The sequence below is a fragment of the Canis lupus genome, chromosome 25 (assembly GCF_048164855.1).
Source record: "Canis lupus baileyi chromosome 25, mCanLup2.hap1, whole genome shotgun sequence".
Taxonomy (NCBI): Eukaryota; Metazoa; Chordata; class Mammalia; order Carnivora; family Canidae; genus Canis; species Canis lupus.
In genome coordinates, this window is record NC_132862.1 from 20,643,171 (window position 1) to 20,670,598 (window position 27,428).

Below are 27,428 nucleotides of genomic sequence, written 5' to 3' on the forward strand. Positions count from 1 at the left end.
AGACACCTACTCGGTGGTATTTTCTTTCTTTTTTCTTCAGTGGTATTTTTTTATGGCAGCCTGAACAGGCTAATACATTTTCAGATTGTAAATTTGGAAGAGATTTTAACTATAAGAACTTAAGGAACAATAAAACAGGCTATCAAAAAAGTAATAAGCTAGAAGGCGTGAGATATGCAGACTTCTTTTTACAAATTCCAATATTAATAATTACTCTAATACCTAGTCGGTGGTAATCCTTTGGTTTTATGTGTTAAAGAACTCATACCTGCTCTTTTTCAAGCATATCAGCTTTTCTCAATATCTTCATTGCATAGATATGCCCTGTATCCTTCTTCTGGACCAGCCGCACCTAAAATGTAAAAATTGACCATATTATCAGTGTTAAACAGTCACTACTATTGATTTAGGAGCAAAAGGTGAATTCTTTTAAAGAGATCAGTGTTGCAATTTGCCATTGTTCATATTTGTTTATATTTTAGGAATTCTTAAAATTAAGCTATTTTGATACATTAAACTTTTAATACCTATTAAACTATTGGAATACATATTTTAAGCTTTCTTAAGCTATATATTTTCAACAGCAGTTTCTTTAAAAAAGAAGTAACCTCTCCAAATGCTCCTCTTCCTATAACTTTCAGAGACTCAAAGTCATCCAAGCCAAGTCTGGTCCTCTTGAGCCGTAAGAACTCTGTTTCCTTTCGGGCATGTTGTGATCGGCGTAACTTTTTCTATTAAAAAAAAAGACAATTTAAAAGGATGATTCTAAAATTTAGATTGCTATAAAGTAAGCCTGTAATACTTAAAGTATATAAAATGGGGGTGAAGTATCTAAATATTATATACTAGCGTTAGAACTTATTTACCAAAGTTGAGTATTTGGTAAGCTTGGAAAGAATAAAACAATCTAAAGAAAAAACATTTTTTATTTTTACCAATTAATAAATCTTTATTCTTGGGTGAACTCCATTAAATATTTCATCTAAATGAAGTTCATCATTTATTCATATATATACGACCTTAATTCATACATAAAAGTTAAGCTTTAGGAAATGCTAATAGTATTCTGATCATGAATTTTACAGTCATGCAATCTACTTTGCTTCAATTCTCTAATTTCCAGGGTAGTTCTGTAACAACTACTGAGACGTAGGACACCAAAAATAATACTAGAGCAGCATTTCCATGATTTACTTATTTTTTTCCATGATTTACTTATGATAGAACTTTCTTCTTAGATAAATTTTAATAAACTGCTTTGAGATTTGTCACACAACTTCCTAAAACTATGAAATTGCAAAAAAATAATAATTACATGAAGAGTTAATTAAAATATTCAAGTCAGGAATTTCATAATGCAGTCTCCAAAGATCACCAAAAAAATTCTAAGATTGATAAGATCATAAAATACCTGAAGTTCACATTTGGAAGAGGCATTTACTTCATTGTTCTAAACCTCATTTTCCCCCTTACCAAACAAAACTCTGCTGACATTCCATTAGTTCCTGGCAGAAGTCGCACACAGTGGGAAATAAACAAAATGAAAAAAATTAAGCACCTGGTCATCTTCAATTGAACCCTACCAGGCTTTCAGGAGTTCCATTTTGAGGAAAGTCAAAGTCAATAGAACCAGAACAGTTCAGAAACACTGCTTACAAACGCAGCTCAAGGTATGACCACTGAATGGTGTCTTACTACTCCTGCATAGATGTTTTCAAAAAGGTAAGGCAAACAGTCAATTAAATGGAAATATGTAAATGTGTATCACCAGTGCAATGGAATTCTGATATTTCTTTCTTTTTTTAAAAAATATTTTATTTATTTATTCATTCATGAGAAACAGAGAGCGAGAGGCAGAGACAGCCAGAGGGAGAAGCAGGCTCCATGCAGGGAGCCTGATGTGGGACTGGATCCCGGGTCTCCAGGATCAGGCCCTGGGCTGAAGGCAGCACTAAACCGCTGAGCCACAGGGCTGCGAATTCTGATATTTCTAACAAAATTTTTTTAAATTTTTTTTTCTAACAAAATTAATGTAATAAAATGAAATCAAGGAGTTATATCTTTGATTTAAACATCTTTAAACAGGGCAATCTGTGTGGCTCAGCTGTACTGATGTACATCAGTTGTTGTACTGTCGTACATCAGTTGGATGTACGCAGGCACATCAATGGTAGAAATGGTGAAGAAAATTCTTTTGTGGGCAGCCCCGGTGGCACAGTGGTTTGGCACCGCCTGCAGTCCGGGGTGTGATCCTGGAGACCCGGGATCGAGTCCCACAGGCTCCCCGCATGGAGCCTGCTTCTCCCTCTGCCTGTGTCTCTACCTCTCTCTCTCTCTCTCTTTCTCTCTCTCTCTCTCTGGCAGCCCCGGTGGCACAGCGGTTTGGCACCGCCTGCAGTCCGGGGTGTGATCCTGGAGACCCGAGATCGAGTCCCACAGGCTCCCCGCATGGAGCCTGCTTCTCCCTCTGCCTGTGTCTCTACCTCTCTCTCTCTCTCTCTCTCTCTCTGTGTCTCATGAATAAATAAAATCTTTTTAGAAAAAAAGAAAGAAAATTCTTTTGTTCAAAAATGCCCACTGAATGATTTTTAAAAAATAACTGATGAACTATAGTAAAACAAAAGAGCCCCCCCAAATCAGCTTGTTTTTTAAGACTAATTAAAAAGACCACATGGTGGCACTATAGTATCGTGTCTCTCAAAGCAGTAAAGAGGTTTGGAGGGGGGGTTGTTTTAATTATATAAATGAATAAATTTAAGAATTTTGAAACTCTTCCACGGCTTCTAACTTTGTGGTCTATAAAATGGAGTACAGTTGGGTGTAGTTTCAGAAACTCGTCTAATCTGAATGGAAAAGATGACCTCACTACATACTTTCATAAATTGTGCTCAAAATCAACAGAAAAGAGGCCACTAAAGTAAATAATGTTCACTAATATTTAATAGCTTGTATAATACAGTAAGTAAACAATATTTATGTAGTCTAGGGTACAGCTATTTAATGGCAAAAAGGGAGAATCACAAGTGTATGGAACACATAATTCTATAAAAATGGGACATCACTATAACATTGTTACATTACTTAAAAAAACAAAACCCTATTCCGAGATATTAGTCTTTTTTAAAAAGTTTTATTTTTATTTTATGGAGACGTAAAGTAGTGTAAGCATGGGGAGAGGAAGAGGAAGAGGGAGAAGGGAAGCAAATTCCCCCTGCTAAGCCGGAGCCCAGACCCCACGTCCCTGAGATCATGACCTGAGCCAAAACCAAGAGTCCAGTGAGTAACCCAACTGAGCCACCCTGGTGCCCCCCTGGGTGTTAGTCATAAAATTAGTGTTGCAGTCCAGAAGGAGGTGAAGCAAGCTACAGCTAAAAAATATATTGATGGAGCACTTGCGTGGCCCAGTTGGTTAAGCATCCAACTCTTGGTTTTAACTACACAGATTTTGAGATGGGAGACCCCAAGTAGGGCTCCACGCTCAGCTGGAGACTCCCTCTGTCCCTCCCTTCTGTACGCACTTGCTTTCTCTCTCTCAAATAAATAATTAAATCTTAAAAAAAAATACTGATGACAAGATGAGCACTAAGTAATGTACAGAATTGTTGAATCACTATATTATACTAATATAACATTGTTGACTATATACCGGGAATTAAAATTTAAAAACTATTAAGTTTTTACATTTAAAATTAAATAAAAAATACATATATATATATATAGAGAGAGAGATGAAAAAAGCACGTTGATGTATCTGCTCATGACTTGCATAGATTAAGTAAGTAGCCCTGAAAACCAAATAATGTTTTTGTGGTAATCATATCCTTTCTCGCCAAAGAGGACAACAAAAGCTGTGGACATGCTTAACATTTCATAGCTCCCTTTTGCAGCTTAAATTTGTCTATTTTGTTTTTCCATTAGAGTGAATAATATTCCATGTCTGATGAGATTTGCTTAAATGAGACAAAACTAGACATACATTTTTTTTTCCTTTCTCCATTCCTTTTTAAATGGGCGTTCCTCCAATTCTCGATCTGTGGGATGCTCAGTTTTTGTATAAGACAGTGTACTTACAAATTCTGAGATATGAAAGAGTTCAGCTGGCAACTTCATCTCCACATATATGCTCTACATGAACCACATTACATGGTTTAATTTTCACAAGTAACTTTCACAAATTATTTCACGAAGATTTTCTATTATGAATAAGTTAAAGATAAATACTATTTTTCAATTTAAAACTAGATTTTTATAAAACAATTTTATTTTTTCAAGAGATCCACCCCAGAGGTCCTGGGTGGCTCAATCAGTTAAGTGTCTGACTTTAGTTCAGGTCATGATCCCCAGGTCCTGCCTGGGATCAAGCCCCATGTCAGGCTCCCTGCTCAGCAGAAAATCTCCCTCTCCGTTTGCCCCTTATCCCACTTATGCACACGCTCTCTTTCTCTCAAATAAATAAAATCTTTATTTTTTAAAAGATTGTATTTATTTATTCATGAGAGACAGAGAGAGAGAGAGAGAGAGAGAGGGAGAAGCAGGCTCCATGCAGGGAGCCCGACATGGGACTCAACCCCGGGTCTCCAGGATCACACCCTCAGCTAAACCGCTGCCCAAATAAAATATTTAAAAAGAAAAATCCACTCCACATAATGATAGTTCCAACATATTTAATATTAAGGTTAGGGGAGAATGTCTATTTTGTAGAATTTGACATAATCTAGCATGGAGCCTAACAATAAGCATTTGTGGAATTAAAATATCTTCACAGAAAAATATTAGAAGTTTTATAGTTATTATTGGCCACTATCTTTAGGTATAAATCATATCACATTTTCTACAAGTTAATTAGGAAAATAACTCTAAATGTACTTAGCACTTCCTGCTGCATAATAGAGGTTACAAACTAGAAGCTGTATTCAACCCACAGATGTATTTAATTTGGCCTGCAGGTTGTCTTTAAAACGCTTGAATTATTTGCCAATATTTTAAAAAGCAGGTGATTTCACATAAAAGTCCAGATTTCCAGCTTTTCTTGAAAAACAGAAACTTGGCCACACTGGGTCAAAGTGGCAGTCAGTTGCCTTTTGAGGGACATCAGGTCTCTAATTGGTCACAGTCTCCACCATTGATGTCAGTCATCAGGTGACATATAAAATGGGGCTGATGTTCTTGTTTCCTTTCAGTAAAGTGAAAAGTAAAGTTTATCAAAAGATAAACTGCAAGGATCAGATATTTTAGAAAAAGAAAAAAAAAGAATCTACTTCTTCATGGAAGTGAAAAAAATATTCTTGGGAATTGAATGTGAAACAAAGTGTGTTGGTCAAAAAGATTGTATAACCTAAGATGTCATGAAAACATCCTGGCCAGCTTCCCTATTCATGTTATCTGCTTGGCCCCTGAGCATCTGTTTTTATAATTTCTCTCTCAAGATTTCAAATTAGGATCTTCTGCTTAAGATTTATATATATGTATATATAATGATATGTAATATGCATTATATACTTATAAGATTATTAATAAGTTATTAATATTAATGAATAAATGTAAGAAAAGGTTGTTTAGCTTTATTCTTTATTGATTATAATACATATTTAAATCACTACCTTTCTCGAATAAAGTCTAAAGAATTTAATTAAATGAGTTTTTTAAATGTTTCTTGTAATAATTTTATGTAAATACTTTGGGTTTTCTAAATTGAGTCAGCTGATTAACAAAATAACCACATTTGGTGCAAATCATAAGATACTTTATTTAAACATTCTCAACAGAAAAATACAGGTACAGTCCTAGAAAAGGTATAGGGAAGATTCAAGAATGGTTTGATTTCAAATCATCATTTAGAATACTCTTTAAATACAGAAATTCTTTTCTGATCCCTGAAAACTTAAATTAATCTTAGTTATATCTCCCACTGCCTAGAAAACAAAGTGTACATTTCTTAATAAACTACTACAAGCCTAGCATTTCCATTATGTGCTGTCAATTTATGTTGCTATTTCCTTTACTGTCCTTTCATTGTTCTGTAATTATTTTGTATATATGTCTTAATTCTAACGTAAATCTACTTATTTTTTTAAGATTCAATTCTGATTAAATCAATTTCTGATTCCTTATACAGAATATCCTTGTATTTTCAAAATTTGCCACATTCTATCATGTATACATATTTTTTTTACACACATACATATATCATGTCTCCTTCTAATTGGTAAACTCCCAGAGAGAAAGGTCATTGTTCACTTAATTCACCAAATATTTATTTTATATATGGCTCTCCACCATTGCTGAAGGAATAATGCTGAGTAAGACATTATGAAATTGCTACTGTGGGGAGATGATATTTGACGGCTGCCACAGGGACAGGAACAGTGTTAATGTAAAATGTAGGAGGAGTACTTCAAGAGATTAGGGAAGATTTCCCAGTGGAACTGAGGCCCAAAGTGAGACCCAGAGCTTCTTGAAGAATAATGAGAATTGGGCAAGAGTAAGGAAGTTCTAAGCAGCAGAAAAAGCCTATGAAAGGTCTAAAGGCAAGCGTGTGGAAGTTAAAGTAACTCAGTAGTGGTGGCCAGCATGCGAGTGGGGGACAAGAGATGCAGCTAGAGAGAGAAAGCAGAGGCCAAACTGTGAAGGGTCTTGCACATTAATGTTAAAGATTAAAGACTCTATCCTTATCCAAGAGTATTTGGGAGCCAATGAAAGGTAGTAAGCAAAAGAGTGATGGATCAAACCTGTTTTTAGAGAACTCTGGAGTGTGCAGAAAACCTGTGGGTGGGAGTACAGCCCGGATTGCAGGAAGAGAGAGACCAGATGGAGGCATTTTTCTTCAAATGAAACACACAGTAGTTTAAAAGAAGGTAGAGGCATGGACTAGAGAACTGGATGGTTTTAAGCAATATTCAGGAAAAAATATGAGAAGATTTGGTAATTTGTGGATTCTTCTTGGAGCCCACTTTTCTTGTTTTATGCACTTAGGATCCTATAGACCCTGTTCACTAAATCTATGTTCTAGAATTGAAATCATAAAAAGCTGCCTCCTTTTAAGGATCTCCATCATAGCAACAAAGTAAGAAGCCCATATTCAAATGACAAAATCTACATTACCTAAGTTATAAAATCATCTGATATCAATAAATGAAAAAGTCACCAGGTTGTCATTCAACAGTAATTAACCCCCTCCTGACCCTGCACGAACTTTCTTGGGATATAACTGACATACAGCACTGCAAGCTTAAGGTCTATAACATGATGTTTTGATGCACATACATATCATGAAATAATTACTACAATAAGGCTATCCATCACCTCATATAAGTATTTTTTTATAGTGAAAACATTTAAGATCCACTCTTAGTAACTTTTAAATATATAGTATCATTAACTACAGTCACAGTAATTATAGCTAACATTACCTCTTCATCTGCTAATCCTTCCTCTTCCATGGCCACTTCTAATTTCTTCTGCCTTTTCAAAGAAAAAATAATTTAAAATTTAAATACATTCCTAACTATTACCATTTAAGAAATGTTCACTTATTTATTTGAGCTTACATCAGTTTTCTATGCTAAAAAAAAAATATTTCAAGTTGAATCAAAATAACCACTAAGAATAGTTTTCCTTCTCAAAATACAAACCCAACCCAGATTTCACTTTGTCATACTGGCCAAATGAAAAATTTGCCTCTAATGCTGCTCAAATCGATGATTGGCAAAGGTGACTAATGTTCTAACGAGGAAAATCTGTTGTACTATTCAAACCACCAAAATCATTAACATTTGTCAATGTTTACATTAGAAGAAGTATACAAAGGTAACTATAGTGACTCAAAGTATAAATATTTAAGGTGGATATTCCTGCTTGAATCCTGATCCTAATAATTATTAGCTAAATGAGCTTGTGTAAGTCCTTCATTTGAAGTCTAAGCTTGGCGTCCTAATCAGTCAAGAAAGAATGTTCAATGTAATTGAGTGTATTTTATTCTGATTCTTTGAAAACTATACATTAAAAAAACCATTAACCACCAGAACCTTTGCTTTTCTAGGCATCGCCAAGTCCAGTTATACATAATTTTTAAACGACACCACTGAAGTTAGTTAACCTAACCACTGCAGGGGGATGGAAAGGAGTGGGGGAGGGGTAGATGGATGAAGTAACTAGTAACTACAGAGATGCCTGTGATACAAATTTCGCAACTCATTTCCAACTGAATATCAATTATTTTATTTCTATAGTATTGGTTTTTCCTAAGGATAAAGCTGAGAGAGCTCTTCCGAATTAGTTTTGGAGTATGTTAGAATAAGACTAACTTTCCAGGATTTAGCTACAGGGGAATATAAGGGTTGAGGATTGAAATCATCATATACATTTTTTTTTTAAGTATTTGTCATCTATGATACTATGTCTAAAGGTAAGCTCTTTCCTAACCCATTATTCTTATGGGAAATTCATCACAAAAATATCTAAAGCCTGTTCATAAATCAGCACCCCAATGACAATGATACCTATTGACATGTTCTCTGCCTACTTCTTCAACATTTGTAACAGACACCTTGGTGCTTATCGCACTGATTTTTTTTTTAATCTTTTTATACACACTATTTTTCTAAGCCCAGCCCTTAGGATGGAATAAGCTCAAGGCCTGCCGTCATGAGCCTCTGGGCACTGCAGGGCTGCTTGTTGAATGACTTTGAGTTTTCTCCTCTGCAGACAGAATCCACAGTGTAGGAGGACCACTAACCTGGGAGCGCCCATCAATATACAAGCAATTTCATTCTACTGCCAAATCTCTACTGCCCCCTCTCCCCAGTACTTGCCAAAACTAATACTTCATGAAGTCATCCCTTACTCCAGAGAGAGAAACAGTAACCGTCACCCGTTTCTACCATATCTAAATGAGAAGACCTGGGACTTCTCTTGAACCTTAAAGAAAACAGTTTTCTTCCTAAATGCTCTGACATTTTGTTCTGATTCATACTTTATTTGGATTATGTATATATATCCAATGAGTTAAGCCTTAAAAATTCATCACATGTAGTCCTAAAGCACAAGCTTTGAGAAAAAAGGGGCTGATTGTTGATTAGGACATCCATGGCACCAAGCTGAGACTTTTTTTTTTTTTTTTTTTTAAATAACAGCAGATACTTTTATTCTTTTCTTTGTTTGGAAATAGAGGGCAAAACCGAATTACTGAAAGAGTTCATCAAGAAAAGACAACAAGTCTTCAAAATTCTGATGCATAACTTGTCTGCCTCCTGATAAAGCAGTCTTTCTTTCCCTGATTCTGTTCTACTTTGTTCATTCTCCTTTGGTGATTGGATGATTTCCAGAGACTTTCATTGTATTCACAATTAGTATAATTACTCATATGTTTGGATTCATTTCTGATTGCGTGGTTTCTATTTGTGTCGACTTTTTGGTTTTTCAGGATTTTTTTTTCCCCCTTGCCTTATTTTGAACCAGGTTTTTTTCTCATTCCATGTTTCCCTTCTACCAGTTTGGAAGTTACAAACTCTATTAGTCTGAAATGAATCGATCTTTGCCACTCTGTATGTTGTACCTCTATTGTGGAGATACAAAGACCTCTAGAAACACTTTAATTCCACTTACTTTCCTCCTGACTGATAGTCTACCATTGGAAAATATTTTAATTCTACTTTTAAAAATGTCTAAGACATTATTACCAATGTTGTTGTTGTTTTTATGCCATTCGTGTTGAGATATATCCACACATTTACACTCAGATCCATTTATGATCACTTTCCTTAGAGCTAAATTGAATCTTCTGGAAGTTCTGCTGATGCTGAATTTAGTTTAACCTGCCTCCACTCGAGTTTCTTTCTTCACTTCCTTTAGGAACTTTGGTTGGAGATGTTTGCTCTCCTCACCATTCTCCATATTTCTTAACTTTCCTTCATATTTTCCTACTCTGTGTCTCTAGGTTGACTTCTGAATAATTACTCAAGTTTTGTTTTCTAGTTCAATTTTCTGCTCAGCTTGGCTGATCTGCAGTTAGACCTGTCCAACATTTCATACCTAGCTAGGCACCACACTGTCCACCTTTCTTAATCCTAAATTCTGTTCCATTGTCACCATCCTAATTCAAGCTTCCTTTTCATGTGTCTGGACTACATCACTAGCCTTTCTTGTTTCTTACCTCTCTACACACAATCCATTCTGTACATCACAACTAAAGTACTCTTCTAGAGAAACACCCATGATCATTGATTCTGTTCAAAAATCTTCAAGGCTCTCTACTCCCAAGAGAATAGCTATATTAACAAAGTGTCAGGAAAAAAAAAAAAAGTGTCGGGCAGCCCCGGTGCCGCAGTGGTTTAGCGCCGCCTGCGGCCCAGGGCTAGATCCTGGAGACCCTGGATCGAGTCCCACCTCAGGCTCTCTAAATGGTGCCTACTTCTCTCTCTGCCTCTCTCTCTCTCTCTCTTTCTCTCTCTCTCTCTCTCTCTGTGTGTGTGGGTGTGTGGTGTCTCTATGAATAAATAAATAAAATCTTTAAAAAAAAAAACCACAAAAAAACAAAGTGTCTAAGGCTCCCAGGATATGCTGAATCCAGTTCGAACTAAATGGCTCTTGCTTGACCCAGCACTAAAGGTGATTTCTTCTGTCTGTAATATCCTTCCTCCTGCTCTTTTATCTTTTTCTTCTCCCATTAATGCATATATAATTAATGCTCTTCCTTGAGAGCCCTGATAAATGCCACTACCATTTAGGAAGTCCTTCCAGTTACTTCAGTCAAAAGCAATCTCTCCCTTCTCTGCCCTTCTCTTTGTGATGCTTTTCACTCTTTCATGTAATATTTATGGATATTAACTCCCTTACTAGAGTTTTCTGAAGGCAAAATAACATGTCGTTCATGTTTTTATTCTTCCACCTGCACTTGCACCCTATACATGTTTTTGGATAATTAATAATATTAACTATTCATAAAGTATAAAGATATAATTTTATGGTTGGAAATATTTTATTTAAGATATCAGTTGACATGTGATGTTAACGTATAGGTGCACAGTCAAGAAACCATTCTGTGAAAATAACTAGAGACACTGTCAGCTTGAATAGGAAACCTAAAAACATCATATAAGGATCCACAATATTTATATTATTAATGGACAACATGTCTATATTCTCCACTTGCAACACAACAGCTTATTAAACCAAACAGAAAATTCTGACCAGCCTTTACTATACCTGGTTTCTCTCTCTTCATGCTGTAAAATTAGGTTGCTGTAAAAATTCTCCAACGTGAGCTTGGCCACGGTCACTCTTTCCCGGGTATGGTTGCTCATAGGAAAGGTGCTTGTGGTCCCTGCTGTCATTGCCATAGTAACCGAAACTGAAACAACATATAAACACAGATTGTTCAGGAGAAAAACACTTTCTATCCTCATATTCTTAGCATCTTTAATAGGCCAATGTGCATCCTAAATCCTCAAAAGGGGAAGAGATAAAACTTGCAGTGGTGTTCTAAGGAGCTTCCTTTAGGCATATGGAATTTAAGTTCACAAATAATTCTCATCAAACACAAGAAGTGCCTGTTACATTTTTTCAACATTTGGACAGGGTAAAAAAACTTAGAAGCTCTAACAAAGAGCAATATCCAGGGGTTCCAGATCCATTTCTCATTTGTCCAGATGATCTGAACCTGATCAAGAATTTTCAAATTGCTTTGCCAATTCCTAGGAAGAAAAACAGCCAAGACCCAACTATGGCTATCTAAGGTCCATATGGTCCTTTCAAAAAGTGAATAGTGGGATCCCTGGGTGGCTCAGCAGTTGAACGTCTGCCTTTGGCTCTGGATGTGATCCTGGGTACAAGGATCCAGTTCCACATCAGGCTTTCTGAAAGGAGCCTGCCTCTCCCTCTATGTTTCTGCCTCTCTCTCTCTCTCTCTCTCTGTCTCTTATGAATAATTTTTTTTAAATCTAAAAGAAAAAGTGAATACTGAAAAAACCAACCAACCAAAATCATCTGTGATGCCTCTTAAATAAAAGCACAAAGAAATAACACCTAAGTAATGCTTGTGGAAGTCAGAAAGAAAGATGTGTGATAAATTCAGGGTATGGCCTTGGAAGGCAGTTGACTGGCTGCCAAGGGACTTTGTAGAGCAAGCTCTGACCTTCAGCTTCCAGAGACCCAGAGTAATCAAATTCTGGAAGCTACTTTATCCTAACAGAGTTCACAAGAGACTGATATGTATGACATAATAGCAATTTACTGATTTACACACTAAGAAACTGAGCAACAAGGAACAGAGACTTGCATCTTCTGGCAAATGCATTCCATCCTTGCAAGCAAGCCAGATGTAAAGCTTTTAATTAGGATCAGAAGATTGCTTGGTGAGCATGGCATCCAAACAAAGAGAACTGTTACTCAATTTAAACATTTAATGGGGGATGCTTGGGTGGCTCAGTGGTTGAGCAGATCTGCCTTTGGCTCAGGGCATGATCCAAAGGTCCTGGGATGGAGTCCCACATCAGGCTCCCGACAGGGAGCCTGCTTCTCCTTCTGCCTATGTCTCTGCCTCTTTGTGTCGCTCATGAATAAATAAATAAATAAAATCAATCAATCAATGAATGTTAACGGTGTCTGACTAAGGCAGATTCTTAAAAATAAATAAATAACAGACTGATCGCTATCTCACCCAAGGTACTTTAAAGTAGCTGGAGATGGCCAGCACTAAGTTCTCCTGCTGACTGGGCTTTCCCAGATTGAGGAAAAACTGAGGAGCTCAAGCTGAGCAGAATTATTACTGAGCAAAACTTTGGGGGACATTTTTAACACACAAAAAAATGCTACGGAATTCAAAACAATTCTAAACAATTGTATGCATCAACAGTACAGAAATAAATATGAAGTTGTATTAGATAAGAATGTAAGAATCTGAGGTCTTTATAAAAGAGGTATTAAACACAAGATCAGGTTTCTCCCATCTTAAGAAGATGTAATGAGTTTAACTCCAAAATTCAAAGGTGGGTGTTGAGTAATGAAAAACAACTTCCAGACACTACATAACCTAATCATGATTAAGCCTTTCCACTCTAGTTATACATACATACCTGAAAGTATAGTATACTGTGTTTAAAAACCAAATTAGAGCAAAACCTATTCATCTTTGTAATAAAGTATTATAACATCTGGCAAAATGCTGAGCACAGAGTAGGCATTCACTAAATGATGGTAACAGAACTCAAATTTAATGGAGTTGAAATTATATGTTTCATGTGTAATAGTTTTCTTTGGATTAAAAACTACAGAATCATTTAGTGTTATGTTAATTTCAGGGGGAAAAATCCTACTTGAGAGATATAATTGCAGAAAAAGACAAAATCCCACCCCTAGTCTTGATTAAATAATATCCTTTAGAAAAGAGCTTTAAAAAAGAAAAAATAATTTCCTTCTAAGCAGACACAAATAGGCTTTAAAAACTTCAAATTAAACAAAACCAAGAACAAGAGTGACCAAATTATTACAAAGAATGATCTAGATGACTGGCACTTATTATATTGCAAATTTATTCCTCTAATGGATTTAACACTGTCCTTTGTCTTTTACTGAAGCCCTTTCTTTAGTCAGAAAAAGAACAGGATACAATTTGCAAGTCTAGAATTCCTGGACTGATAAAAAAACAACACTAGGTGCCCTTGAATTTCCTGTCCACATGTTTTCTCCAGACTCCCCTAGTCATTAATGGAGACACTACCAATAGTTAAGTCCAACATTCTTTCGTTTATCAAGCCTGGGGAAAGGCGATAACAAATCTGGCAGTCAAGCTACCTATAAATAGATTTAGTGTCTCCAATCATTTGCCATCAAACTTCTAAAGTAGGAAAACAGAATTGCTTTACCTGACTGGCAAAACACGCTACTTAACTGGGGATTTCACCTTACATACCACTTATTAGAGAAAAGAGTATCCTTAATGCTACTGTATTACCTTGGAGTATAAAAATGTTTCTAAATGCATTTAGTTGCAACCATAATGCCCTGAGCTACTATAGGTCCTCAGATAGGAGACTGTATATGCTGGGTCCCTAATATAGGGCAGCCACAGCTTCTTTCCTCTAAGGCAGTACAATATGAAGAGCAAGAAATTCAGTCAGGTAGAGGCTCAAGTTCCAGCACTAACTCTTTCTAGTTGTATTATTTACAGCTAACATTTACTGCAGATTTACACTATGTACCAGCACTGCACAAATCACTGAGAATGCTGAGGATAAAATATAGTCCCTGCCTTAGGGAGTTCACAATCTTATGGGGATGCAAAAAAGGGAGAAATTGGCTCTTCAAGGGTTTAAGAGTAGTCAAAGGTTTCACAGAAGAGGAGATACTTGAACTAATCTTGGAGTGGGTGGGGAGGAATAAGGGTTCACAAGTCAGGGCAGGGGAGGAAGAGGTGTAAGGGTATGAAACAGACTGATAGGAGTTTAGACATGGCTTGAGTATATTCAGTGAAATAGCAGAAGATGAAAGTAGAGCTCCATAACAGGTAGGAGTTATGATAAAATACCTTTCTGCCTGTTAAAATACACTAAGCATAAATGCGAGTCATTCAGGGCTTTTAACTAAGTGAAAGGTAACAGCCAACAAATAACATTTACTGAGCACTTACTACCCAAGTATCAAGAACTCTCCTAAAAATGGTACGTTTTAGTGCAGTTAAGCCTCTTGTCACCAAGACCCTAAGACTGAACTTTACCGCCCATCTGCATGTACCTACCAACCTTTATTCCACATTTTCCTTAAGTTCTTCTTTCCAACTTATCTCTTAACTCAGGCAAAAGACCCAAAGGGCATAGGATCCCATTATGGAAACCAAAACTACCCCTCACACTAGAACAACTGCTATGGGGAAGGGCTCAGGAGGCCCAGACCACTCAGATCAGTTTGAGCCTATCCGCCCACTCATACCTGCACAGATGGACCATGGGGTGACCAACAGTGACCTCCACCTCATTATGATGCTAAATTCTCCACCCAAAAAGGAGCATAAGCCTCATTAACATAACAAACATGCATGTCTAGGCATGTTTCCTTGAGACACATGTGTGACCCTATGCCTGCCTCTACATATGATATAACAAGGATCTCCTTTCTAAATATTCACCCTAACCCTAAATAAAAGGAACCCATTCACTGTTGGAGAATCACAGCTCTGGAACACATTCTCCACAATCTCCTTATTTGCTGCAAATAAAGTTGACTGTGCAACAACTCCATCCGATGTAGTTTCCATCTGTAAGTCAACCAAGGAACTAACTCATGTTAGTTCAGTTATATAACCACCTCTAAAATCCTGTCTGATTGGCACTTCAGAGAGATTATGCTAGTACAGGGAGGATGGTGAAGAAGCTGGGAGTAGATTAGTTTGAGGGAAAGTAAAACAGGTTAGGGGGACACAATAATAAATGGTCACGGGTTACAAACTTGTGGCTTGCAGTCATATTTTGTTTGACTTGCACCATGACTTAGAAATTAGAAGATTTCACACAAGAATTCAGATTTCTAGTCCTCTTGAATAATCGGCTTAGTCAAATATGAACCCACATTAATGCCCAGATAGAGAAACAGCAGCCCCCTTGCAATACAGGACATCCTGCCCAAGTCCACCAACAGCATCCTCCTTCACGCATTTTATTACCTGACTGCTTCTGGTAAACATTTGAAATCACAATCTCTGGTTTAGTATAAAATAAAGTGGGCCTAATTTAAGATAGTAGCAGAAAAGATTAAAAGATAGACTCAGATATTCAGCTGGAAAGACTGAAATCTATAATTACCTCTGGGTCTTAGATTGGGCTAGGTGGGTAAATGGTGACATCATTAGCAAGAATAGGAATTATAGGAAGAGCTAAATTGGTAGGGAAAGAAAATTAAGTTCAAGTCTGATTCTGAGTTATGTCACCAGACTCAGTTTAAAATTTGTGCTTTAAAATGTGTATCTTAACACAAATAAATAAATAAAAATAAAATGTGTATCTTATTTTTTTAAAGATTTTATTTATTTGAAATAGAGCAAGAGTCAGAGAAAGAGAGAGAGAGAGAGAGAGAGAGAGACCAATGCGGGGAGCGGCAGAGGGAGAGGGAGAAGTAGGGTCCTAGCTGAGCAGGGCTCAATGCAGGGCTCAATCCCAGAAACCCGACTGAGATCATGACCTGAGCCAAAGGCAGACACTTATCCAGCTGAGCCACCCAGGAGCCCCTAAAATGTGAATTTTAAAGATTTATATTTAGAAATGTAAAAATAATCCTGTTCACAAAAGTAGCAAGGAGAAGGGGATGGAGAACAACATTCATAAAATACCTAAGAATATCTTGATCAAAAACCAAAAAAAAGCCTTTTTATGAGGAAACCTAATCATAGACTGTGGAAGGAAGGGAAGAATTATTCAATTTATTTTGTTGGAACAACTGGTTCTCTATTTAAGCAAGCCAGATGTTCATTCCAATCCAAGGGGCAAAATAAATTTCAAATGGTTCATAGTGGTGAACATAAAAAATAAGAGAAAAAAAAAAGGAAAAGAAAAGGGAAATAAAGTAAAAAAAGAAAAATTAAACTTCAAAAATTTACAAGAAAATATAGATAAGTAACTATGTGATCTCTGAATTGGCAGAAACTGTATTAAAAGAAATCACAATAAAAACAGTGCTACATATCACTACATAAAAATTTGGAATATACAGGGGCAGCCTGGGTGGCTCAGCAGTTTAGAGACACCTTCGGCCCAGGGCCTGATCTTGGAGACCTGGGATCGAGTCCCACATCGGGCTCCCTGCATGGAGCCTGCTTTTCCCTCTGTCTGTCTCTGCCTCTCTCTCTATCTCTCTCTCTGTCTCTCATAAATAAATAAGTAAGTAAATAAGTAAGTAAATAAATAAATAAATAAAAATCTTTTTAAAAAATTGGAATATACAAATATGGATATCAAACAAGATTAAAAGACAGTATTTGGGGGAAAACTGAAAAATAACGATGCATACTAAAAGTATATGTTGAAGTATGAAAGTATATGCTAAAAATAACAAATTCATTTCTTAAAATGTATGAAAAGCTTAAATTTTAAACATTAAAGTTGTATAGGGAAAATAAGGACCCTAATAATAAGTAGATAAATAACACTGATTGACAATATATAAATAAAAATAGCTAACATCTAGAAAACGTTCAATTTTCCCAAGTAAATGGAAACCTTAAAATAATACATAAGTTCCCTGTGTGAAAATAGCCATAATTTAGGGGGAAACCCTTTTGGTCCAGGCAATCATGAGATGACTTTCTCATATACCATCTGTTGTGTGTATGTGTGTTTTTCCAGCTTTACAGAGATGTAATTGACATATAACATTTATAATGTTAAGATATCCCAAGTAATGACTTGATACATGTAAATACAGTATATACATACATCATGAAATGGTTATCATGATAAAGTTAGTTATCCATCACATCGTATATATTTTTTTTCATCACATCGTATATTTATAATTTTTACGGGGGGAGGTTTTTAAGATTTATTCTTAACAACTTTTAAATATACAATACAGTACTGTTAACTATAGTTACCATGCTGTACATCACCAGAATTTGTAATTGAGATTTTGTACACTTTAAGACCACCTCTACCCATTCCTTCTCCCACTGCCCTTACCTTGGGGCCCATGGCAACCACCAACAAACTGCTATTTCTAGGGAGTTCAATTTTTTTTAGATTCCATGTGTAACTGAAGTCATACAGTATTTGTCCTTTTCTGATTTATTTCACTTAGTATAATGCCCTCGAGGTCCATCCATATCATCACAAATGTCAGGCTGTCCTTTTTTTATGGCCAAATGATATTCTATTACATCAAAATACCATATTTTCTTTAGTCATTCATCCATCAATAAACCCTTAGGTTACTTCCATGTCTTGGCTATTGTGAATAATGTTGCAATGAACATAGGGGTGCAGCTATCTATTCGAGACAATGATTTCATTTCATTTGGACAGATAACCAGAACATTGGGTAGTTCTATTTTTAACTTTGGGGGGTACCTCCATAACAATTTATATTTCAACCAGAAGTGTATAAGAGTTCCGATTTTCCACATCCTCACCAACACTTGTTATCTCTTGATAATACCTATTCTAACAGGTGTGAAAGTAATATCTCGCTGAGGTTTTCATTTGCATTTCTCTGATGATTAGTGATATTACCTACCTTTTAAGTTACCTGTTGGCCATTTGAATATCTTCTTTGGAAAAAATATTTATCTAAGTCTTTGTCCATTTTGAATCAGATTATTTACTCTTCTTGCTATTGAGTTACATGAGTTCCTTACATATTATAGAAATATTAACCTCTGTCCTGGCCTTTTTTTGCTAGGAGATTTTTGATTACTGATTCAATTTCCTTATTCATTATTGGTCTGGTCAGATTTTCTATTTCTTCAGGATATGGTCTTGGTAGATTGTATGTTTGCAGGAAGTCATCTATTCCTTCTAAGGCTATCCAATTTGTTGGTGTTTAATTGTTCACTGTAGTCCCTTATGATCCTTTGCATTTCTACAGGATTGGCTGTAATATCTTCTTTCATTTCTAATTTTACTTGAATCCTTTCTTTCTTCTTGGTTAGCCTAGCTAAAGGTTTCTCACTTTTGTTTATCTTTCCAAAGAACCAACCAAAATTTTTGTTAAACTTTTCTATTGTTTTCTTCTTCTCTACTTATTTCTGCTCAGGTCTTTATTAATTCCTTCTTTCAGTTAACCTTGCTCTCCTTTTTGTAGTTCCTTGAGGAGTAATGTTATGATATTGAAGATCATTCTTTTTTCTTAATGTATGCATTTATCACTATAAACTTATTATAAACTCTTAGAACTGCCTTTGCTGCATTCCATAAGTTTTGGTATGTTGGGTTTCCATTTTCATTTGTTTCATATTTTAAAATTATTTCTCTCTGGATTTCCACTTTGACTCATTAGTTGTCCAGGAGTGTGTTGTTTAATTTTCATGTATTTGTAAATTTTCTAGCTTTCCTATTATTGATTTCACACCACTGTTGTCAGAGAAAGATACTTGAGATAATTCCTATCTTCTTGAATTTGTTAAGACTCGTGTTGTGGCCTGTTGAATGGCATGTTTTGTTTTAGTCTGTTAGGTCCATTTGGTCTAGTGTTACTCATATCTGCTGTTTGCTTATTGATTCTTTATCTGAATGAACTATCCATTATGGAGAGGGGGCATTAAAGGGTATTAAAGTTCCCAACTATTATTGCATAGGTGTTTATTTCCCATTATTTCTGTTAGTATTTATGTTATAGATTAGGTGCTCTCATGTCAGGTGCATAATTATTTATGATTATTATATAATCTTGATTAATGATTAACCCCTTTATCATTACATAATGACTTTCTCTGTCTCTTCTGACCATTTGTTAGCTTAGTCTATTTTGTCTGATTTAAGTTTAGCTATCCTGCTTTCTTATGATTGCCATTTGCTTGAAATAACTTTTTCCAACCCTTCACTCTCAGTCTATGTGTGCCCTTAAAGCTTAAATGAGTCTCTTGACAGCACATCATTGGGTCTTGTTTTTTAGTCCATTCAGTCATTCTGTGTCTTTTGATTGGAGAATTTAATCTGTTTATGTTTCAGGTGATTAGTGACAGGTAAGGACTTAATATTGCCATTGTGTTGTTTTCTATTTTTTATGTCCTTTGGTCTTTGCCTCCTCTTTTGCTATCTTGTTTCATGAATGATGACTTTTTCTTTTTTTTTTTGAAAGTATGCTTTGACTCTTTTTCATAATCTTTTGTGTTTCTAATACAGGTTTTTTTGTGGTTATCAGGAGGCTTACATTTTATAACATCCTATTTTAAACTAATAACTTAACTGCAATGGCAGACAGAAACTTTATACATTACTTCTCTACCCCTCACATTTTAGGTTACTGGTGTTTTAATTTACATTTCTTTGATATGGTGTGTTCAATAATAAATTATTTTAGTTATGCTTATTTTTAAGATCCTTATTTTTAAACCAGAGTTGTGAATTATGGTATGAATTATGTGCTGCCATTACAATATTTAAGAATGTGACCAGAGTTTTACACATTCATATGCTTTTATATTCTTTTATTTCTACTTGAAGAAGAGAACTTTAACATTTCTTGTAAATTAGGTCTAGGGGCAATGCTGTTGTTGATTTGGAAAGTCTTTATCTTAACTTCATTTGTAAAGGACAATGTAGGGCATATAGTATTCTCAGTTGACAGTTTTTGTTTGTTTGTTTGTTTCAATATTTTGAATATATCATTCCATTCACTCCTGGGCTGCAAAGTTTCTTTTGAGAAATCACTTTAGTCTTATGAGGGCACCCTTGTATTAACAAGTTGTTTTTCTTTTTCTGCTTTCAAAATTCTCTTTTTCTTTGACTTTTGACAATTTACAATGTGTCTTAGTATAGCCCTCGTTGGGTTCAACCTAACTGAGAATCAATGCACCTCCTGAATCTGGATGCCCATTTCTGTTCCCAGGTTTGGGGAGTTTTCTGCCATTTTTGCTTTTTTTTTTTTTTTTTTTTTTTTTTTAAGATTTTATTTATTTGAGAGAGCAGGAGGAGGAGCAGAGGGAGAGGGACAAGCAAACTCTGTGCTCAGCAATACGGCTTGATCTCATGACCCTGAGATCATGACCTGAACCGAAACCAAGAGTTAGAGGCTTAACCAACTGAGCCACCACCCAGGCGCCCCTGCCATTCTTGCTTTATTTTTATTTATTTTTTTTTTTATTGGTGTTCAATTTACTAACATACAGAATAACACCCAGTGCCCGTCACCCATTCACTCCCACCCCCCGCCCTCCTCCCCTTCTACCACCCCTAGTTCGTTTCCCAGAGTTAGCAGTCTTTACGTTCTGTCTCCCTTTCTGATATTTCCCACACATTTCTTCTCCCTTCCCTTATTTTCCCTTTCACTATTATTTATATTCCCCAAATGAATGAGATTTCTGTCCCTTTCTCTTTTTTCTGGGTATTCATGATAATATACATATCCATAATATGTATTTCCATCTCCTGATTATGTCCTATAAATCTGTAGACTTTCTTCACTCTTCATTCTTTTTCCCTCTGGGTAATTTCAAATAACCTACCTTTCAACTCAATAATTCTTTTCTCTCCTTTGTCAAGTATGGTTTTTTGCTTTGTTTTGTTTTGTCAAGTCTGTTGCTGAAGCTCTCAACTGAATTCTTCAGTTCATTATATTCTTCAGCTCTAGGGTTTTTTTTTAAATAGTTTCCATCAAAATACTTTGTTAAACTTTCATTTTGTACATGCATTGTTTTCTGAATTTCACTTCATTGTGTGTCTGTATATTCTTGTAGTTCACTGAACTTCTTTAAGAGGATTATTCTGAATTCTTCGTCAGATAGTTCAAAGACTCCATTTCTTTAGGGTCAATTTTTGGAGTTTTATTAGTTGCCTTTGGTGGTGTCATGTTTATCTGATTCTTCACATTTCTTGATTCCTTGCGTTGGTATCTGCCATTTACGTAATTGGTCTCTTCCTCCAGATTTTAAAGGTTCAGCAGGGAAAGACCTTCACCAGTCAGCTCGGCCTGGGATACTGGACAGATCAACTGGTAATATCTATCGATAGGCAGGCAGGGTTTCCTACCAGGGTCTCTGGTTGGGAGAAGCCACTGCCCATGCTCTGAAGTTAGGGTGGGTGCAACTACCTGGGCTCTGTGGTTGGGTGAGTCTGCTGGCTGGGTTCTACAATCAAGCAAGGGCAATGAGAGGGCTTCCTGACCAGGTGGAGCTGCTGGCTGTGCTTGCAGTCAGGTGGGGCCACTAGCTTGATTCTACAATTACCTCTGGTTAAGTGAGGTCACAGGCTGTGTTCCATGGCATGGTGGACTCCCAGATTGGGCAGGGCTATGGCCTGGCCTCTACTATCATTCCTGTTTGGGTGGGGTCTCAGACTGTGCTTCCTGATTAGATGGTGGTGCTGGCTGGATTCCGTGTTGAAGAAGGCTACAGACAAGACTTTGTGGTTGGACAGGGCCTCTGGCTATGCTCTGTAATCAAACAGACTGTAGGGCTGTGCTCCAAGGTTGGGCAAGGTCTCAGGTTGCACTTCTCAATCAGGTAAGCTGTTGGCTATGCTCCATCCACTGTTAGAGAAGATGGCTGGCTGAGTTCTCCGGTTTGGAGGGGCTTCTGTCTGTGTTCTACAGTTAGATGGGCTAAGATTGTGCTCTGCAAATGGTCAAGGCTGCCGTCCAGGCTTCCTCATCGGGTGAGGCTGCAGGCTATGCTCCCAGTTGGACAGGTCACTGGCTGGGCTCCCTGTCTGGGGGAGGCAGCAGGCTGTGTTCAAAAATCTGGCAGAACCACAGGCTGTGCTCCATTGTAGGGCAGGGCTGTAGGGTGGGATTTGCAACTGGTAGTACCATAGATTGGGTTGTAAGGCTGTCCAGGGTTACTGTTCAGGTTCTCTGGTTATGCAGTGCCAGAGGCTATACCTAATAGAATACTTAACAGGGCAGCTGGCTTGGCTCCTTGCCCAAATGGGACTGTAGAATAGGCCCTATGGGAGTGAAGATTGTACTCAGTAGTTGGGCAGAGTTGTGAAGGTGCTTCTCTGCCCTGGTAGGGCCACAGAACAGGCTCCATACTCAGTATAGCCTGTTCACTGGGGACCCAAATAAGGCAGAGCTGTCAGTCAATTCCCTAATAAATGAGGCAGAGCAGCTGGCTGGGGTCTCTGCTCAAGCACCACTGTAAGCAGGAATATGGTCCACCAAGATCTGAGCACTGGGTGTATAAACCTTACTCTCCTTTTCTGTCTATTTAATCGCCAGTAGTAGAGCCCTGCAGATTTTCTCAGGGAGGATCTTTCCTGACAGGAAAGATCCAAGTGGGTATCCTTGGATGTATCCCACAATGCTGGAGGAGCTGGATGTCCACCTTGGGCTCTTTTTCCCACTGGAAAAACCATAAGCCCAGGGAGGCCTTCTTGGTACAGCACTGTGCCGGCCTGGGTGGGGGGTGTGGCAACAAAGTCAGAGTATGTGGTCCATCTCAGTCTCTGTGATATAGAGGGTTGCTTCAGCCTCACATGTGGGTTCTGGGATTATTACAATGGTGGTGTCTAAAGGTAGTTGCCAGTTGGTCTAACAAGGGAGGCTGAAGTTGGGAACAATCTACATCACCAGGTTGATGATGTTACTCCCAGTGCTTATGTTAATTGAAAGGAATATAAACCTTTCTGGTAAGGAGTACAGCAACTTGTATTAAGAACCTTAAAGTTCTGTGGGGTTTTTTGACATGATAATATTACCTTTAGGAATCTATCATAGGAAAAAAATTAAAATTGCAGCAAAGATTTATAGAGTTGTTTTTAAATCAAAGCATTATTTAAAATAGCAAATAAAGCAAATGTTTAAAATTAGGTAAAATGATTGATGGAATGATGATAGTATGAAATACCATAGAAATACTGAAGAAAATTTCTCCAAAAAAAATTTAACATGAGAAATAATATTAAGTAAACAGAATACAAAGCTCTAGCTACACATAAAATATGAGCTTCAACAATATGAAAAAAAGGGCGGCAAATTATGGCATAAAAAGTATGGACAGTTTAAATTTTGTCCTTTATCATTTTTTAAATATTCAAATTTTTCCATAATGGGAAAACAATGATTTTTATAAGAAGAAAAAAAAGTACTCAAGAGTAATTGTGTGAGGGCAGACGTGGGAGCAGTAAAAGGGAATCAAACCAAATTTTTCAGCCCACAAAGGTGGTTTTTGATGTACCACTGTACTTAGGAGTTTTTTCCTATGAACCAAATTCTTAGTTCTGGTTTAGTGGAAGATAATGAAGAACGGTAAAAAGTCTGAGTCATGGAATAAAATTAAACACAAACCACAAGACTAATGAGAATTCTGAACAGTTTTCCAGTCATATCTTACACTTCTTTTTAGGAAAACAGATTTTTAGTGGCTTATACTTAAATGTGTTTACAAGGGCTCAAACTGTTTGTTACGTTCTTCTTAAATAACTTGCCTACTGGTGACTCCAAAGGCCCATGTCAAAATCACAAAAACAGGGCAGCACAGATCTTAACTAAATCAACTTTAAGTCTTCCTTAAGGTAAAAAAAAAAAAAAAAAAAAGTCTTCCCTAAGGTAAGGAAACTACTCCAAAGTCATAAGAGACAAAATGAATGCTCTAGCTTCAAAGATCCCCACTCCCTTTTACTCCTTCTTTAAAGGAGATACAGTCTGATTCAAAGCACCACTACAATCAAACATGCCTATTTTGTGCCGAAAGGTGAAGGTTTGGTGTGACCAGAGAAAACCAATGAAGTGGTGAGAGGTGGTGTGACACACCGTAAGGGAAAGGGGAGGAGCAAGCTTTGGGGAGCAGCCCACACACATACATCACTCAGTGGCTCAAATGGAAGAAGCTGCTCCTCTTTGGACTCCTGACTTTCACTTTCTTAAAAGTAAGCTTCTAATAGGAATGAGAATGGTAATAGGAGAGAGAGAGAAACAGACTGACACACCCAAAATGAAACCTGAAAATAGGCTTAAGTTTAAGTGAGAATGTAAAATAGAAATTCCTACCAAAATTACTTTAATTAAAAATATATAAATTCATAATTTTCCCATTCACTCAAAAATATTCAAAGCTTCTACGTCATGGAATAGGTTCAAGAGGGACGTGGATTCCACCGTTGTACCAATTTCTTTTACATTCCTTCATTTTAGTTTTAAAATTCTTACTGTGCTATCTTATTTGCTGTTCCTTCTCAACGACAACCACTTTACTGCAAGAGATCAGACTAATTTAATATCATACAAGCCAGAAGCAGCAATGTCTTCTAAGGGCAAAAATTGTATTAGACTAAAAATAAAACATGGTATCACCAAGCTTACAATTTTAAGATGTAAGTAGCTCTGAGTTACTTTTAGTTATTTTGAGTCATTTAAACTCTCCCAAGAGACTTTTTGACCATCACAAGTGACCAACAAAAACTGCTCCCAGCTAAAAGCAGACGTACCATGTGACTCATAAGATTCAGATATTGTGTTAAACACAGATGACTTGCCTTCTGCAACCATGAGAAAATCCAGAAGGTACTCCACCTCATTTAAAACACTTAAAGCTCTAGGGCAGAAAGAAAAGTTTTTAGAGCCACTGACCTTTATAATTAATACCCAAAGAACGGCTGATTAGCTAAGTATCAAAAAGGGTCACACCATTTTATTGACTTGTGATCTTTAGGCGAGGGGGGAAATGCCTAAGATGGAATAAAAAGTAAATTGTATAGTTTATTGTCATCAAGGATATCCTGTAATTCAAGTGAGTATACTGGCAAATCCTTCCATAAATCAGTTTACAAGTTTAATTCTGTTCAGCCTTTTTTTCTTGATTTCACTAAAGGTCGAAGGTGGCAAATTTAGTTCACCAATGCACAAGACTGTTAGAATCCCAGAACTTGAAAACAAAAGCTGGATTATCTAATCCATCTCCCTCAGTTTACAGAAGTGTGGCCCACAGTCATTTGGCCATCTGGTGGAAAAGCCTGGACTGGAACCAGTCTCTGGACCTTCAGGTGGGGCTGCCGGTCTAGCAGGAGAGTCCACTGTGCAGTGGCAGCTACTGGACTCTGATTACCCCGTGGAGAAGCCAGCTATCAGGACACTGACCGCCAGGGACAAGCTCTGTACTACCAGGTATCTGGTTTGACTGATGTCCATGTCAAACGCTGAATCACTGCTCACTGTTTTAGGATTACAGATCTGTGGATCAATAACGGATTTCTGCCTGCTTTTCAGATAATGAAGAGTGACATTTTTACTCCAAACTTCATTTTAAAGGATTTTATTTATTTATTGGATGGAGAGAGAGAGGCAGAGACATAGGCAGAGGGAGAAGCAGGATCCCTACAGGGAGCCCGATGCAGGACTCGATCCCAGGACCCCGGGATCTGGACCTGAGCCAAAGGCAAATGCTCGACCACTGAGCCACCCGGGTGCCCCAACTCCAAACTTTCTAAAAACCAAAATATTATGACCAAAGCCTTCTTAAAAGCAATTAGGATTTCAATTACAGGAGTTAACCACCATTAAGTGATCTCAATTCAGCCTGGGACCCTACCTCTATCAATCAATAATTATTTCCTTGTAAAAATATTCCCCAGAGTGAGGTTTTCAAAATCTTATATACTACATGGAATCATGGACACTCCTTGTCCATGACATCTGAGTGAGCATGAGGGCAAAGCTAAGTGACACATATTGCGATGTCTGGAATCTGCCGTAGGTATTCTGTAACATGAAATAAGATTTCTAAAATATAAAAATGTACTTTTTTCTTTCCAAACTGGAAATATCCTTTTTCTAGTTATGAAAGTAAAATGTTTCCTGTAAAAATGTGAAAATACCCAGAAATATATAAATTGCAACATGAAAGTGACCTCACACTCCTACCACCCATAACATCCAGTTTTAACTGTTGGGTGACAGACTGGTGTTGCACTGCCTGGATTTAAATTCTGGCTCTGTCACTGACTAACTCTGAGAGCTCTCGGGGTATCAGTGTCCCTATCTACAAAACAGAGATAATGGTGGCATGTGAGAATTAATAACTAGTGCTTATTAAGTAGTTTACAAAGTGTAGGTATTATTCCAAGCACTTAAAACATATTAACAAATTTTAATAAAGTGGCTGACTATGTTAAAGCACTGAACAGTGCCTCAACTTTAGTCACGTGCTCACTGAACTTTCAACTGTTGAGGAGACCTTCCCAAACTTTAACATGTCCATAAATATACACACAGATGTGGTTTTAATACAAATGGGTTAATATAAATTGCTCTGTAACTTGCTTTTTCCCTTATATTTTAATAGAAACAGACCCATTTTATCTTTTTTAAGGAGCATACAGTAATAACATTTTCCAACATACAATGAGTTGCTTTGTGCTTTATGTGAGTCATCTCACTTAACTCTTATACAAACCCTAAAAAAGTGTGTGCCAATACTATTCCTTCATAGAAAGGAGGAAAGAAAGATTCAACTGGATCAAGTAACTTGCCCAAGATAATACAGCTAACTGTGATGGAACTAGGATTTGAACTCTAGTGCTATTAGACCATAGCACTCTCCATTTTCTCTAGTCCCATAGTTTTACACCAATGTCCACTAACAGATGCTTAGATGGCTTCCATTTTGGGGAGGTATTTTTAGCAATGCTGCAGTGAACATATCTGATCACAGATTGCGCACTCTTTCTCTTATTTCCATATTATATTCTTCCAGACGTGCAATTGCTGAATCAAAGAATCTTCACATTTTAAATTTTGATTGCTATACAAGATTCCTTTGCAGATAGATAGGGCCAACTGACCATCTATAGAAATAT

General features: G+C 36.9%; 1 protein-coding gene across 1 annotated transcript in view; it reads right to left on the reverse strand.

Moving 5' to 3' along the window:
* STK38L (serine/threonine kinase 38 like) overlaps positions 1-27,428 on the reverse strand; it is an 82,588-nt gene that overhangs the window by 20,105 nt on the left and 35,055 nt on the right. The window contains exons 2-5 of the mRNA XM_072798574.1: positions 11,203-11,347; positions 7,410-7,461; positions 609-731; positions 269-352 (exon numbers count right to left, since the gene is read on the reverse strand). Of these exons, the coding sequence (XP_072654675.1) occupies positions 269-352; positions 609-731; positions 7,410-7,461; positions 11,203-11,336 (393 nt within the window). The 5' untranslated portion in view covers positions 11,337-11,347. The remainder of the gene's footprint in view (positions 1-268; positions 353-608; positions 732-7,409; positions 7,462-11,202; positions 11,348-27,428) is intronic.